The sequence below is a fragment of the Lampetra fluviatilis genome, chromosome 75 (genome assembly GCF_964198595.1).
Source record: "Lampetra fluviatilis chromosome 75, kcLamFluv1.1, whole genome shotgun sequence".
Lineage (NCBI taxonomy): Eukaryota > Metazoa > Chordata > Hyperoartia > Petromyzontiformes > Petromyzontidae > Lampetra > Lampetra fluviatilis.
The window spans coordinates 97,733-113,847 of NC_136349.1; the positions used below are offsets into that span (position 1 = coordinate 97,733).

Sequence of the window (16,115 nt, forward strand, 5' to 3'; positions counted from 1 at the left end):
GTGGTGATGATGGTGGTGATGGTGGTAATGTGATAGTAGTGGTGAGTAGTCGTGGTGGTGAGTAGCAGTGATGGTGAGTAGTCATAGTGATGGTAGTAGTGATGGTGAGTAGTAGTAGTGGTGGTGATGTGATAGTAGTGGTGAGTAGTAGCGGTGGTGTTAGTAGTGGTGAGTAGTAGTGGTGAGTAGCAGTGATGGTGAGTAGTGGTGAGTAGTGATGATGGTGGTGTTGGTTGTGGTGGTGAGTAGTCATAGTGATGGTAGTAGTGATGGTGAGTAGTAGCGGTGGTGTTAGTAGTGGTGAGTAGTCGTGGTGGTGAGTAGCAGTGATGGTGAGTAGTCATAGTGATGGTAGTAGTGATGGTGAGTAGTAGTAGTGGTGGTGATGTGATAGTAGTGGTGAGTAGTAGCGGTGGTGTTAGTAGTGGTGAGTAGTAGTGGTGAGTAGCAGTGATGGTGAGTAGTGGTGAGTAGTGATGATGGTGGTGTTGGTTGTGGTGGTGAGTAGTCATAGTGATGGTAGTAGTGATGGTGAGTAGTAGCGGTGGTGTTAGTAGTGGTGAGTAGTAGTGGTGGTGAGTAGCAGTGATGGTGAGTAGTCATAGTGATGGTAGTAGTGATGGTGAGTAGTAGTAGTGGTGGTGATGTGATAGTAGTGGTGAGTAGTAGCGGTGGTGTTAGTAGTGGTGAGTAGTGGTGAGTAGTGGTGAGTAGTGGTGAGTAGTGGTGGTGACGGTGGTGATGTGATAGTAGTGGTGAGTAGTAGTGGTGGTGTTAGTAGTGGTGAGTAGTGGTGGTGGTGGTGGTGATGTGATAGTAGTAGCGGTGGTGTTAGTAGTGGTGAGTAGTAGTGGTGAGTAGTAGTGGTGAGTAGTAGTGGTGAGTAGTCGTGGTGAGTAGTCGTGGTGAGGTGTATCTCTATACCTTGTAAATGTCTCCGTTGAGGTCACCACTCAGTCCCAAGTCAAAGTCGTCTGTGTGGGGACACGGGGTGAGGAGGGTGATGATGATGGGTTTAGTCAGATAAAATAACTACTCAGTTCCACGCTCTCTCCACACTCACCACCACTACGAACACCATCACTTCTACTACCATCACATGACTATTAGCACCACCACCACTACTACTACCATCACTACCATCACCACTACTCCTACTACCATCATCACATCACTACTAACACCACTACCATCACATCACTACTAACACCATCACTACCACCATCACTACCATCATATCACTAGCTCCACCACCACTACGACTACCATCACTACTGTAATGACAATATAGTCAACCTACAGCGCGAGTGGACTGGTGGCCACAGAATGATCGAAAATAGCGGCGTGGTGATGTAATGGGACAATGGAGTCAACCTGTAGACCGTGGTCTAGGGCCAGCGAGAAGGTTCGGGGAATAGCAGCGTGGCCAGGTGATGTAATGGGGCAGTGGAGCGTGGTCTAGGGCCAGCGACAAGGTAATAGGGGCGTGGTCAGGTGATGTAATGGGGCAGTGGAGCGTGGTCTAGGGCCAGCGACAAGGTAATAGGGGCGTGGTCAGGTGATGTAATGGGGCAGTGGAGCGTGGTCTAGGGCCAGCGACAAGGTAATAGGGGCGTGGTCAGGTGATGTAATGGGGCAGTGGAGCGTGGTCTAGGGCCAGCGAGAAGGTTCGGGGAATAGCAGCGTGGCCAGGTGATGTAATGGGGCAGTGGAGCGTGGTCTAGGGCCAGCGACAAGGTAATAGGGGCGTGGTCAGGTGATGTAATGGGGCAGTGGAGCGTGGTCTAGGGCCAGCGAGAAGGTTCGGGGAATAGGGGCGTGCCCACCGGACATGGGCCTGGCCAGGCATCGCACACAAGGTAAACGTGCGGGAGACCCGTGGCTGTTGCGTTGGGGTTCTTCGCTGGTCCGAGGGCGACGCGGCTCCTTCATAAAGAATCCTTCCCAGGACAAGTGCAACTGGTGTCAGAAGTGGGGCATCATCATGCCATGGCATAGCCGCAGGGAGAAGCCACCGACGACGACGACGACTTCTGCAGCAAGCCCGGGGCGGGCGGGTGAATGACTCCGCGGGTGAAGAGGGAGCTGAGGAGAGCGGAAGCCGGCCGGCCGGTAGCAGCAAGGGACAGAAATAAGTATAACCCGTAAAAACAAAGTTTTTCACTATAAATCCTTTATATGCGTGGCGGCTAGAGTCCTCTCGTCCTCTGGCTTGAGATGGCTGCCACCTATGGGTCAGATGATTGCATTGCACCATTAAGCAATTGGTAATTAAATATAATATTTTTGTCCTAAAAAGTGTAAAATTTTGGAAAAACATTTTCACGACCATTAATTGTCATGCACAACGAGTGTGTGTGGAAAATATCAGCTCGATTGGATCACAGGAAGTGGGTTCAAAAACGACCGAAAGATTTGCACGGTCCTAAGCAAGCAAGCGAACTTAATATAAAGGATTTAATAAGTATAACCCGTAAAAACAAAGTTTTTCACTTTAAATCCTTATTATGCGTGGTAGCGAACTTAATATAAAGTATTTAAAAATATATTCGCCTGTGGAGGACGCGGGGATCGATCCCGCGACCTTTGGCATGGGAAGCGAGGGCGCTACCAACTGCGCTACTCTGCCACGGCCTGTGGAGGGTATACGCTCTGGGCTCTTACACTGTGACGTTCAGCCAAAGCCATGAATGAGTTCTATTTGAATATATGTAATATACATTTTTTTTGCCTAAAAAGTGTAACATTTTGGGAATTTTTTTTCACGAACATTAATTGTCTCGCACAACGAGTCTGTGTGGAAAATGTCAGCTCAATTGGATCACGGGAAGTGGGTTAAAAAACGACCGAAAGATTTGCACGGTCGTAAAGCAAGCAAGCAAGCAAGCACGCAAGCAAGCAAGCACGCAAGCAAGCAAGCACGCAAGCAAGCACGCGAACTTAATATAAAGGATTTAAAAATGGGACAAAACAGGGGGACGGGCTGGACCGTGCTGCTCCCCCCACTCTCGCCGTGCGGTTTGCCGCGGGCTGCGGCGACAGTGGGAGCAGCGGAGAGCGCGGCGGAGTAGGTCCCAGCAGTGGAAGCCGCTCAGTCGACGGCCGCCATTTTACGGGTGGGGCAAACGGCGGCCGAGTCGACTGCAGCTCCGGTCGGCGCAGGAGAGAGCGCCTGATCGTCGCAACTCCTGTGTAAGAGTCTGTAGCAGTGGGAGGCAGAGGTCGCAAACGGGTTTTGATTCCTTACCCGTACCGGTACCCGGCCGTACCTGTACCCTACCCGTACCCAGCCGGGTACGAGTAGGGTACGGGTATCGGGTACCCGATTGCGACCTCTGGGATGAAGCCATGTTGCAGGCGCGGGTGGGTTGATTCTAGGAACTTGAATTGTGAGAAGAGACAAGACGTTGGGAAATGAGTGACAAACGGTGACTCACCAGTGACTCACGGTCTACCCGTACCCTGCCGCACCAGGGTCGCAAACGGGTACCCGTACCCGGCTGGGTACGGGTAGCCGGGTATCAGGTAGGGTACGGGTATCAGGTACCCGGTTGCTACCTCTGCTTCACCACAAGATTCGAGGCGGCATATCAAGGCATCGGGTGGACGGAAGAGGAAGCGCCGAGAGCCCTGCCTACCGCCCTTGATGACGATGTTCTGAGCTGTGCCGGAGGAGCAAAGGGCCACTCTGCACTCTGCCCACCATCACCGGCTGCTACAGATGTGGTTGAGCGGGGCATGTCGCACGGGGATGCCGGAGCGACGTCCGACCGACGACGCCGTCAACATCCATCTCTTCGATAATGTGCACTGTCCTTGAAGTTGATTGGTCCACACCCGAGACAGCTTTCCTTAGAGCCTAGTCTCACATGGGTTGGACCAGATGACGCCAGATGACCTAATCTGGTCCAACCCATGTGAGACTAGGCTCTAAGGAAAGCTGTCTCGGGTGTGAACCAATCAACTTCAAGGACAGTGCATATCATTATCAGAGTTGTGTTTTTTGTTTGCATTATGACTGCAGGTATTGTAGTCTATGCAAACATGACTCCTCGTAAAAAAAGGTGTCAGTTTTGTTGCCAGATAGAAGGGTAAAAAAACAATTATATTTTTACTGGCAAATGAGTTTCCAATGATCCATCTCTTCGTCAACGACCCCTCCGCAGGCAAGTCGCGACAACCCAGACACCTGGGCCGAAATGTCACCTCGTATCTAAGAGATCGCATCCTCCAGGCTCCATTGTTACCCCGTGTACTTCATCGGTCGCGAGTGAGCGGCGAGTTCCGACTCTTAAGCCGGTGGCCCGAGTCGGATATTCAATGGAGGAGTTTGGCACGTCGTGTGGTAGCAGCTGCCGCGGGTACGTCGGCAGTGGCCGGTTCCATTGACGGAGTAGAGGTCCGAGCTTTGATGGACATTGGCGCATCGGTCACTATTCTTTCAGAGTTGATAACAGCATGCTGCAGCCAAGTAGCCGCCGTGTAACACCGGATCCGAGCACGTATGTCGCGGCTAATGGAGGCAACATGGGGATCGTGGGCCGGGTTGCGACGTGTGTAAGGATCGGAGGGATCGCGATGATGGGGCCCATTCTGATTTCGAAAATGCTGGCCGTCCCCGTACCCGTTGGGATGCCCCTTAATAATACTTATGGATTAGAGATGTGTAGAGATGCCATTGGGGGAGCCGTTGTTTTTCCTGGAAGGCAAAGCGGGTGCAGACGTCGTGGTTCAAGCACTGGTTAGAGAATCAGTGGAGGTCCCGCCGGGCAGGCAGATGTTGGTTCCCTTGCGATACCTCAAGCGGTTACGTACGGCCGATCCGGATGCGGCGATCCTCCTTACGCCGTCCAACAGAGCGACCCGGAGGCCTACGCCAGAGGTCGCAAACGGGTTTTGATTCCTTACCCGTACCCGGCCGCACCAGGGTCACAAACGGGTACCTGTACCCGTACCCGGCCGTACCTGTACCCTACCCGTACCCGGCCGGGTACGGGTAGGGTACGGGTATCGGGTACCCGATTGCGACCTCTGGGATGAAGCCATGTTGCAGGCGCGGGTGGGGTTGATTCTAGGAACTTGAATTGTGAGAAGAGACAAGACGTTGAGAAATGAGTGACAAACAGTTACTCACCAGTGACTCAGGCCTACCCGTACCCGGCCGCACCAGGGTCGCAAACGGCTACCCGTACCCGGCTGGGTACAGGTAGCCGGGTATCGGGTACCCGGTTGCGACCTCTGGCCTACGCTGGTGGGAGCGGAGATGATTCCGAGTGTGAGTCAGGAGCCGTTTCTGCAGGTGTTGAGTGCGGGTGAGAAAGACGGCTACGGTTCAACCGGTACCGTGTTAGCCCGCGCGATGCCCACATGTTGTGAGGCGGGTGACTCAGCAGCAGCGAGTAGCCCGGGAGCGGTGGAGGAAAATGCCGAGTCTGATGCAACGTGGGCGGAAAACCTTTGTAGAGAAAACCCGGAATTGTCAGAGGTACAACGGTGCGAATTGAAGTCGTTACTGCTGCACTTCTTGGATGTTTTCAGGAAAGGGAAATTTTAAATTGGCCGTACTTCCCTGTTGCATCACCACATTGATACGGGGGACGCAGCCCCTGTTCGCTAAAATTCGTATCGTACTAGTCCAGCTAAGGAGGAGCAAGTGAAACAGGCGGTGGACGAGATGTTAGCTGCAGAGATAGTTTCACCGTCAACCAATCCTCAGGGGGGCTCCTGTGGTGCCATTGAAAAGAAATCGGACGGTAGCCTGAGGTTGTGTATCGATTTCCGAAAGCTAAACAACGGTGGGCTGATGCATACAGACTCCCACGCATGGACGATTCGTTGGACGCGCTGTCGGGCACTAGTTTTTTTTTCAACGTTGGAACTACTGTCGGCATTTCGGCAACCGCCCTTGGATGCGTCGTCAAAACCAAACACTGCATTTCGTACACCCCACAGGCTTCATCAGTTCAATAGTCTCCCGATGGGTTTACATTCAGCGCTTGCCATGTTTCAGAGACTCAAGGAGCTGGTTCTTGCAGGATTGCAGTGGGACTTCGTGCCTCTTTCATTTGGATGATGCGATCGTGTTCGCTCGTACGTTCGAGGAGCATTTGCAACGGTTGCGTACAGTGTTGACCAGGGTACGCTCTGCTAATTTGAAACTGAACCCATCGTGCCTCAAACCGTACGTCCATCCCCGCCCAAATATCTCATCTCCATGTCCTGTATGGCCGGGGTCTGGAGTGTCCGACGTGCCAGGGCAGCCACCCAAAGTAGCTGTGCGACCCGAAAAATGCATCGTTGTGCCGCCCACAGAATGATACCCTCCAGATGCCCACAAGATGGAGCGGCGTCAAGGACCCAGTCGAGAACTTTACGGCTACGTCGATGGCTCTCCAAACCACGAAGATGGACTTTCTTGAGACATCTCCTTTACCAGTGGCAAAATATAGTAGTAGGTTTTTACCCTTTCGACTGGTACAAAACTGACACCTTTATACAAGGCATCATGTTTGCAATAACCACAACACAAGCAGTCAAAATGCAAACAAAAAGAAACAACTCTGATAATGATATGCACTGTCCTTGAAGCCTTTTGGCGTCATCTGGTCCAACACCAATGGAGACTAGGCTCTAAGGAAAGCTGTCTCGGGTGTGGACTGCTTGTGTTGTGGTTATTGCAAACATGATGCCTTGTATAAAGGTGTCAGTTTTGTACCAGTTTAAAGGGTAAAAACCTACTACTATGGACTTTATTTTCCCACGTCCAAACAGTGCCGTCTTCCTCGGTGCGGTTGATTAGTATTAGCCGGGACGGCTACATTTTTAAGAGGGGGGGGGGAGATGTAATGACAATAGAGTCAACCTACGATGTGAGTGGACTAGTGGCCACAGGAGGCAATGACAGGGGAGTCTGCCTGCAGTACGAGTGGACTAGTGACCACAGGAGGTAATGACAAGGGAGTCAGCCTGCAGTGTTAATGGACTAATGGCCACGGGAGGTAATGACAGGGGAGTCAGCCTGCAGTGTGAGTGGGCTAGTGGCCACGGGAGGTAATGACAGGGGAGTCAGCCTGCAGTGTGATTGGACTAGTGGCTACGGGAGGTAATGACAGGGGGAGGCAGTCTGCAGTGTGAGTGGACTGGTGGCCACGGGAGGTAGTGACAGGGGGAGTCAGCCTGCAGTACGAGTGGACTGGTGGCTGCGGGAATGATCGAGAATAGGAGCGTGGCCAGGTGACGGAAGAGGATGGTGGAGTCTGCCGGTAGAGCGAGCGTCTAGAACTAGCGAGCGTCTAGAACTAGCGAGAAGGTTCGGGAATGAGGGCGACGCACGGGAGACTCAGGGCTGTTGCGGTGGGGGTCTACGCCTGTTCGAGTGCGAGCACGTGGCTCCTGATAGAAATACACCATCTCTAACACCACCACCACCGCTACCATCACATCACTACTAACACCACCACCACTACTACTACTACCATCACATCACTACTAACACTATCACCACGACTACCACCCCCACCACTCCCCCCCACTAACCACTCCTCACCGTCACCACTCCTCACCGTCACCACTCCTCACCGTCACCACTCCTCACCGTCACCACTCCTCACCGTCACCACTCCTCACCGTCACCACTCCTCCCACCCCACCACTCCCCCCACCCCACCACTCACTCACCCCACCACCCACCCACCCACGCACCCACCCACTCACTCACCCACCCCACCACTCACCACCTACCCCACCACTCACTCACCCCACCACTCACCACTCCCCCACCCCACCACTCACCCACCCCACCACCACTCACCACCACACCCCACCCCACCACTCACCCCACCACCCATCCACCCCACCCCACCCACCCACCCCACCCACCACCCACCCACCCCACCCCACCCCCCACCCCACCCCACCACCCACCCCCCCCCACCCCACCCTACCCCACCCCCCCCACCCCACCCACACCCCCCACCCCACCCCACCACCCCACCCACCCCACCACCCACCCCCACCACCACCACACCCACCCCCCCCCCACCCCACCACCACCCCCCCCACCACCCCCCCCCCACCCCCCCCCACCCCCACCCCACCCCACCACCACCCACCCCACCACCCACCCACCCCACCACTCACCACCCACCCCCCCACTCACCCCACCATCACCCACCCCCATCCCCACCACCCCCCCCCCCACCCACCACCACCCCACCACCACCCCACCCCACCCCCACCCACCACCACCCACCCCACCACCCACACCCACCCACACCCCCCCACCACACCCACCCCCACCACTCACCCACCCCACCACTCACCACCCACCCCACCCCACTCACCCCACCACTCACCCCCCCACTCACCCCCCCACTCACCCCACCACTCACCCCACCACTCACCCACCCCACCACCCACCCACCCCACCACTCACCACCCACCCCACCACTCACCACCCACCCCACCACTCACCACCCACCCCACCACTCACCCACCCCACCACTCACCCACCCCACCACTCACCCACCCCACCATTCACCCACCACCCACCCACCCCACCACTCACCACCACCACCACTCACCCACCCCACCACTCACCCACCCCACCACTCACCCACCCCACCACTCACCCCACACCAACACTCACCCACCCCACAACTCACCATCCACCCCACCACCCACCACTCACCCCACCACCCACCCACCCCACCACTCACCCACCCCACCACTCACCCCACCACCCACCCCACCACTCACCACCACTCACCCCACCCCTCACCAAACCACATCCCTCACCACACCACTCACCACCCACCCCACCACCCACCCACACCACTCACTCCACCCACCCACCACTCACCCACCACCCCACAACTCACCACCCACCCACCCCACCACTCACTCACTCACTCACCACCCACCCTACCACCCACCCCACCCCTCACTCCCCCACCCCACCACTCACCCACCCCACCCCACCACTCACTCACCCCACCACTCACCCACCTCACCCCCCACCCCACCACTCACCACCCCACCACTCACCACCCCACCACTCACCACCCCACCACTCACCACCCCACCACTCACCCACCCCACCACCCACCACTCACCACCACCCCACCACTCACCCCACCCCTCCCCCACCCCTCACCCACCCCTCACCCACCCACCACTCACCCACCCCACTCACCCACCACCACCACTCACCCACCCCACCCACCACCCACCCACCCCTCACCCACCCACCACTCACCATCACCGATGTTGTGCGGAACTTCTCCCGAGTCGAGGATGCCGAAGCCTTCTCCATCCATCACCCCACCGATCCCCCCCACGTCTCCCTCCATCACCCCACCCCAACCACTCACCACTCACCCCACCACTCATCAACCCCACCACTCACCAACCCCACCCACCCCACCCCCCACCCCACCACTCACTCACCACTCACCCACCCCACCACTCACCCACCCCTCACTCACCCACCCCACCCCTCACCCACCCCACCCCTCACCCACCCCACCCCTCACCCACCCCACCACTCACCCACCCCACCCACTCACCACCCACCCCACCACTCCCCCACCCCACCACTCACCACCACCCACCCACCCACCCCACCCCTCACCCACCCACACCACTCACTCCACCCACCCACCCCACCACTCACCACACCACTCACCCACCCCACCACTCACTCACCCACCCCACCACTCACTCACCCACCCCACCACTCACCCCCCACCCCACCACTCACCCCCCACCCCACCACTCACCCCCCACCCCACCACTCACCCCCCACCCCACCACTCACCCCCCACCCCACCACTCACCCCCCACCCCACCACTCACCCCCCACCCCACCACTCACCCCCCACCCCACCACTCACCCACCCCACCACTCACCCCACCACTCACCCCACCACTCACCCCACCACTCACCCCACCACTCACCCACCCCACCACCTACCCCACCACTCACCCCACCACTCACCCAACACCACCACTCACCCCACCACTCACCACCCACCCCACCACCCACCACCACCACTCACCCACACCACTCACCCCACCCCTCACCCACCCACCACTCACCACCACCGATGCTGTGCGGAACTTCTCCCGAGTCGAGGATGCCGAAGCCTTCTCCATCCATCAGCCCACCCATCCCCATCCCCCCCACGTCTCCCTCCATCACCCCACCTCCCATCATCATCATCGCCGCCGCGCCACCGCCACCGTCTGTCCCCTCGGCCATGCCCTCGATGCCGGCCATCTCGCTCTCCTGCTGTGCCAAGAAGGCCGCTGCAGGGTCTTCATCTCCACCACCTCCACCTCCTCCACTCAGCACGGCGGTGGGCGATGTTGAAGATTCTCCGCCTTCAGGAAACGACGCAGCAGCAGCAGTGGCATCGCTACCGAACGCAGCGTCGAAGGCGTCTGACATGGCGGTGAGTTTGGTGATGGTTGTTGTGAGGTGATGGTGATGAGGGTGAGGTGGTGGTGAGGTATTGGTGAGGTTGTGGTGGTGAGGTATTGGTGAGGTGGTGGTGAGGTGATGCTGGTGAGGTGGTGGTGGTGAGGTGGTGAGGTATTGGTGAGGATGGTAGTAAAGTGATGGTGAGGTGAGGGTGGTGAGGTATTGGTGAGGATGGTAGTAAAGTGGTGGTGAGGTAAAGTGGTGGTGAGGACGAGGGTGGTGGTGGTGAGGTGGTGGTGAGGAGAGAGAAGACCGAGAGACGCAGAGAAGATGAAGCCGCTGACGACGCTGCTGCTGATGATGAGGAGACGCTGATGATGACAGCCAAGGGCGGGGATCTGCGCGTGTTTTGGTGGCGATCTTCCGGAAGATGGCGCGCGCCCACTACCCCATAGACTCCTTGAGGGGTTCGATCTTCCGGAATCGGTAGATGTCTTCCGGAAGAAGCCTCGCGCAACCCACCTCCCCATTGATTCCTTAAGGGATTCGATCTTCCGGATTCGGCAGACGTCTTCCGGAAGATGCCGCGCGCGCGCACCACACCATAAACTGCTTAAGGGCTTCTTCCTCTTCCGGAAGATATCTTCCGATTTCGGAAGACGACTTCCGTAAGCAGGAAGCCGGAACTCCGCAGTGGGCAGAGAAGTCCCCTCCCCCCATCTTCCTTATTCCGGAAGACATCTTCCTATTTCGGTAGACGTCTTCCTGAATCGGCAGATGCGGTGGACGCGACCCACTGCGGAGTTCTGTCTTCCGGAAGATGTCTACCGAGTTTGGTAGACGTCTTCCGTCTTCCGGGATTGGAAGTTGGAGGTCTTCTCGGCCCATTGCGCATTTCCGGTTTCCTACTTCCGGAAGATGACTTCCGATTTGGTAAATAATTGGACTTAATAAATTAACTGGTCAACAAAAAAAGCATCTTTTTTCTGGCCTGGACTTTTGCAGCTGTTCTAGACTAATTTCAGGGTGCCGATTCCAAATCTGATCTCAGATTTGCTCCATCACATCTCATTTTTAAATCCTTTATATTAAGTTCACTTGCTTGCTTGCTTGCGCGCTTACGACCGTGCAAATCTTTCGGTCGTTTTTTAACCCACTTCCCGTGATCCAATCGAGCTGACATTCTGCACACAGACTCGTTGTGCGTGACAATTGATTTTCGTGAAATTTGTTTCCATAACTTTACACTTTTTAGGATTTTTTTTTTATATTTAATTACCAATTGCTTAATGGTGGCAGGCAATCATCTGACCCATAGGTGGCAGCCATCTCAAGCCAGAGGACGAGAGGACTCTAGCCGCCACGCATATTAAGGATTTAGAGTGAAAAACTTTGTTTTTACGGGTTAATTTTTTATGCTATCGGCATACCCCATTTGCATTGATTTTACCCGAAATTAACTCTGTCACTTATGATTGCAAGTTGTTGCGAGTCAGTGACTGCTTTAGTGTTAAAATATGGCACTGTATTTTAGGATGGTGTGTTTATAATATCATTTTATGTAGATATTCACATTTATTTAATATTTTTCTTCCGCAGTTTTTATTGAAAATGCAATATTTGACATCTCAAAAACCTGATGTGATAGACAAAAACTGATGCCAGATTTGGAATCAGCACCCCAAAATTACCTTAGGACCGTTGGAATACCTTATGCCAGAACAAAGTGTGTTGACCAGTGTGATTAAACAGTTTTACTTAATCTTGATTTCAAGCTTTCGTGGCTGCATGAATCCATCCTCTTTGGAACAAATAAAATTTATCTTATTTAACTTTTCTACCTCCGGAACTTAAGAAAAATAAAATAAATTTTGGAAGTTGGGAAAAATAAAAGACTCTGTTTATTTCGGTAAAGTCACGTAGGTAAAACAATAAAATGAAACAAATGAAAACAACTTTAATTTGATTAATTGTTTCACGTACGTGACTTTACCGAAAAAACGATGAATCCTTGCAGTCACGAAAACTTCAAATCTAGAAAATAAACAAATTTTCAATACATTTTATTTTTCTACATACGATTCCTTGCTAAAGGTTGCTGTTTGGTGTTTTAACATGTTGACACTCATTCTACTTGGTTAGAAAAAAAATCGATCACGACGTTTCGATCGCAACACAAGCGATCGTCATCAGATGGGACAGATTCAAGTTAAATTTTATTGATTAGGTATAGCCCTGTGAGCCATTCGGCTCTTGAATCGGGTGCAACCGCAACAAACAAAAAACAAAAACATGAACAAGAAAACATCTTAAAGTGACTATGTGACTGAGTGCAAACAGAAAATCCAAGAAAAGACAGCAAAATATTGCAGAAAAAGCACCGTACACCAACGCTGTGTGCAAAAATCCCAGTGGGATGCAAGTCAAACAACAACAACAACAACCACAAGACAACTTAGATTAAGGCCATCAGTCTGACTCTCTACTACAACAACACAAACATGGCCAAACCAAAAAACTTTTCAAAAATCACCAAAATAAAGCCATAAAAGCAATGTAACAGTGATCATAGGAACTGTGACCGAATTTCGATTTAAAGCTTTCGTGACTGCAGGGATTCAAAGACAGCGTCTGAAAATTTCAGACGCTGTCTTTCCGACAGACCTGTTCTTCACCGGAGGATGGCTGCTTGCGTTGTGGCCGAAACGTCTTATTATGTTTTATTTTTATTATTTTATTATTTCCCTTCTACGTGACTTTACCGAAAGAACCAAGATGTGACCGAATTTTCACAATTAACGGCGTAAACAACATGTACTACCAAACTCTGCAGCCAGGAGAACTGCTGACATCGGAGACGAGATTTCAATTGTTTACCAAATCGGAAGTCTTGTAATCAGCAATTGTTTTTGACGAGGCTAAGCGAGATCATGGTCTGGTAGTACATGTTGTTTATGTCGTTTATTGTGAAAATTCGGTCACAGTTCCTACGATCACTGTTTCATTGCTTTTATGGCTTTATTTTGGTGATTTAGAAAAGTTTTTTTGGTTTGGCCATGTTTGTTTGTTGTAGTACAGAGTGAGACTGATGGCCTTAATCTAAGTTGTCTTGTGGTTGTTGTTGTTTGACTTGCATCCCACTGGGATTTTTGCACACAGCGTTGGTGTACGGTGCTCATAGACCCATAGAGACCCATACTCAGAGACCCACAGAGACCCATAGAGACCCATACTCAGAGACCCACAGAGACCCATAGAAACCCATACTCAGAGACCCATAGATACCCATAGAGACCCATACTCAGAGACCCATAGAGACCTATACTCAGAGACCCACAGAGACCCATAGAGACTCATAGAAACCCATACTCAGAGACCCATAGATACCTATAGAGACCCATACTCAGAGACCCATAGAGACCCATACTCAGAGACCCACAGAGACCCATAGAGACCCATAGAAACCCATACTCAGAGACCCATAGATACCCATAGAGACCCATACTCAGAGACCCATAGACATCCATACTCAGAGACCCATAGAAACCCATACTCAGAGACCCATAGAAACCCATACTCAGAGACCCATAGAGACCCATACTCCGAGACCCATAGACATCCATACTCAGAGACCCATAGAAACCCATACTCAGAGACCCATAGAAACCCATACTCAGAGACCCATAGATACCCATAGAGACCCATACTCCGAGACCCATAGACATCCATACTCAGAGACCCATAGAAACCCATACTCAGAGACCCATAGAAACCCATACTCAGAGACCCATAGAGACCCATACTCAGAGACCCATAGACATCCATACTCAGTGACCCATAGAGACCCATACTCAGAGACCCATATAGACCCATACTCAGAGACCCATAGAAACCCATACTCAGAGACCCATAGAAACCCATACTCAGAGACCCATAGATACCCATAGAGACCCATACTCCGAGACCCATAGACATCCATACTCAGAGACCCATAGAAACCCATACTCAGAGACCCATAGAAACCCATACTCAGAGACCCATAGATACCCATAGAGACCCATACTCCGAGACCCATAGACATCCATACTCAGAGACCCATAGAAACCCATACTCAGAGACCCATAGAAACCCATACTCAGAGACCCATAGAGACCCATACTCAGAGACCCATAGACATCCATACTCAGCGACCCATAGAGACCCATACTCAGAGACCCATATAGACCCATACTCAGAGACCCATAGAAACCCATACTCAGAGACCCATAGAAACCCATACTCAGAGACCCATAGATACCCATAGAGACCCATACTCCGAGACCCATAGACATCCATACTCAGAGACCCATAGAAACCCATACTCAGAGACCCATAGAGACCCATACTCAGAGACCCATAGAGACCCATACTCAGAGACCCATAGAGACCCATACTCAGAGACCCATATAGACCCATACTCAGAGACCCATAGAAACCCATAGAGACCCATACTCAGAGACCCATAGAGACCCAGTACATATTTCATTTCCTGAATCTTCTACTTCTGGAAGATGTCTTCTGGAAGATGTCTTCTGGAAGACGTCTTCCGGAAGATGTCTTCTGGAAGACGAGCAGCCACAGCGAACAAGAAAACAAGCGGAAGCTTCTTCTGGAAGACGTCTTCCGGAAGAGGCTGCGTCCCCTCGCCCCGCAATGCGCATGCGCGGGAGTCACGCGGACGCAGTCGGCGCGCGCGGAAGTCCACGTGACCCCCCGCCGCCCCCCCCCCACTTCTCGCCCCCCCCTCGTCCCCACCGCTTAATCCCCCCTCACCCCCTCCCCACCGCTTCCGTCGCTAGGCAACGGCTGCCATCTTAGGAAGGTTCGGGAGGCCCCGCCCACGCCGCCCTGTCAATCATCCCCCGGCGTCCCGTGACGTCACCCACCGTGTTGTGAAGCTGTTGGTGACATCACCCACCGCTCGAAGCGGCGGATGACGTCATCCACCATGTTAAGCTGTCGTAGGCGTCGCCGCTCGAAGGGGGTGATGACGTCACCCACCGTGCTGTTATGCTGCCGATTACGTCACCGCTCCAAGCGGCGGATGACGTCACCTACCACGAAGAGGCCCCCCGCGGCCCACAACAAAGGAGCCGAGTGACGTCACGGGCTACGTCATCGCTGTCTGCGCGAGACACTGAAGGGGGGGGGGCGGTCCCTGCCGCCATCTTGGGTGGGGGTGACCCGGCTTGACCTTCGACGATATCACGATATAGTCAACAATTATCGCGATAATCGCCGACGATTATCGCGATATCAGTGGCGATTATCGCGATATCAGTGGCGATTATCGCGATATAAATGACCCCTCCCCTACCTCGCCTGGTCTACAGGAGGTCGTGGGTTCGATCCTGACAATGGGGAGATGTTGACTACCTCGCCTGGTCTACAGGAGGTCGTGGGTTCGATCCTGACAATGCGGAGATGTTGACTACCTCGCCTGGTCTACAGGAGGTCGTAGGTTCGATCCTGACAATGGGGAGATGTTGACTACCTCGCCTGGTCTACAGGAGGTCGTGGGTTCGATCCTGACAATGGGGAGATGTTGACTACCTCGCCTGGTCTACAGGAGGTCGTGGGTTCGATCCTGACAATGGGGAGATGTTGACTACCTCGCCTGGTCTACAGGAGGTCGTGGGTTCGATCCTGACAA

At 53.6% G+C, this 16,115-nt stretch overlaps 1 protein-coding gene across 3 annotated transcripts in view; it reads right to left on the reverse strand.

Moving 5' to 3' along the window:
• The window catches only part of LOC144953363 (clathrin light chain A-like), a 32,086-nt gene extending 21,260 nt beyond the window's left edge, over window positions 1-10,826 (reverse strand). For all 3 annotated transcript variants that reach the window (XM_078883927.1, XM_078883926.1, XM_078883928.1), the window contains exons 1-2: window positions 10,099-10,826; window positions 925-974 (exon numbers count right to left, since the gene is read on the reverse strand). In XM_078883927.1, the coding sequence (XP_078740053.1) occupies window positions 925-974; window positions 10,099-10,450 (402 nt within the window). In that variant the 5' untranslated portion in view covers window positions 10,451-10,826. The remainder of the gene's footprint in view (window positions 1-924; window positions 975-10,098) is intronic.
• Window positions 10,827-16,115: the final 5,289 nt, after the last annotated feature.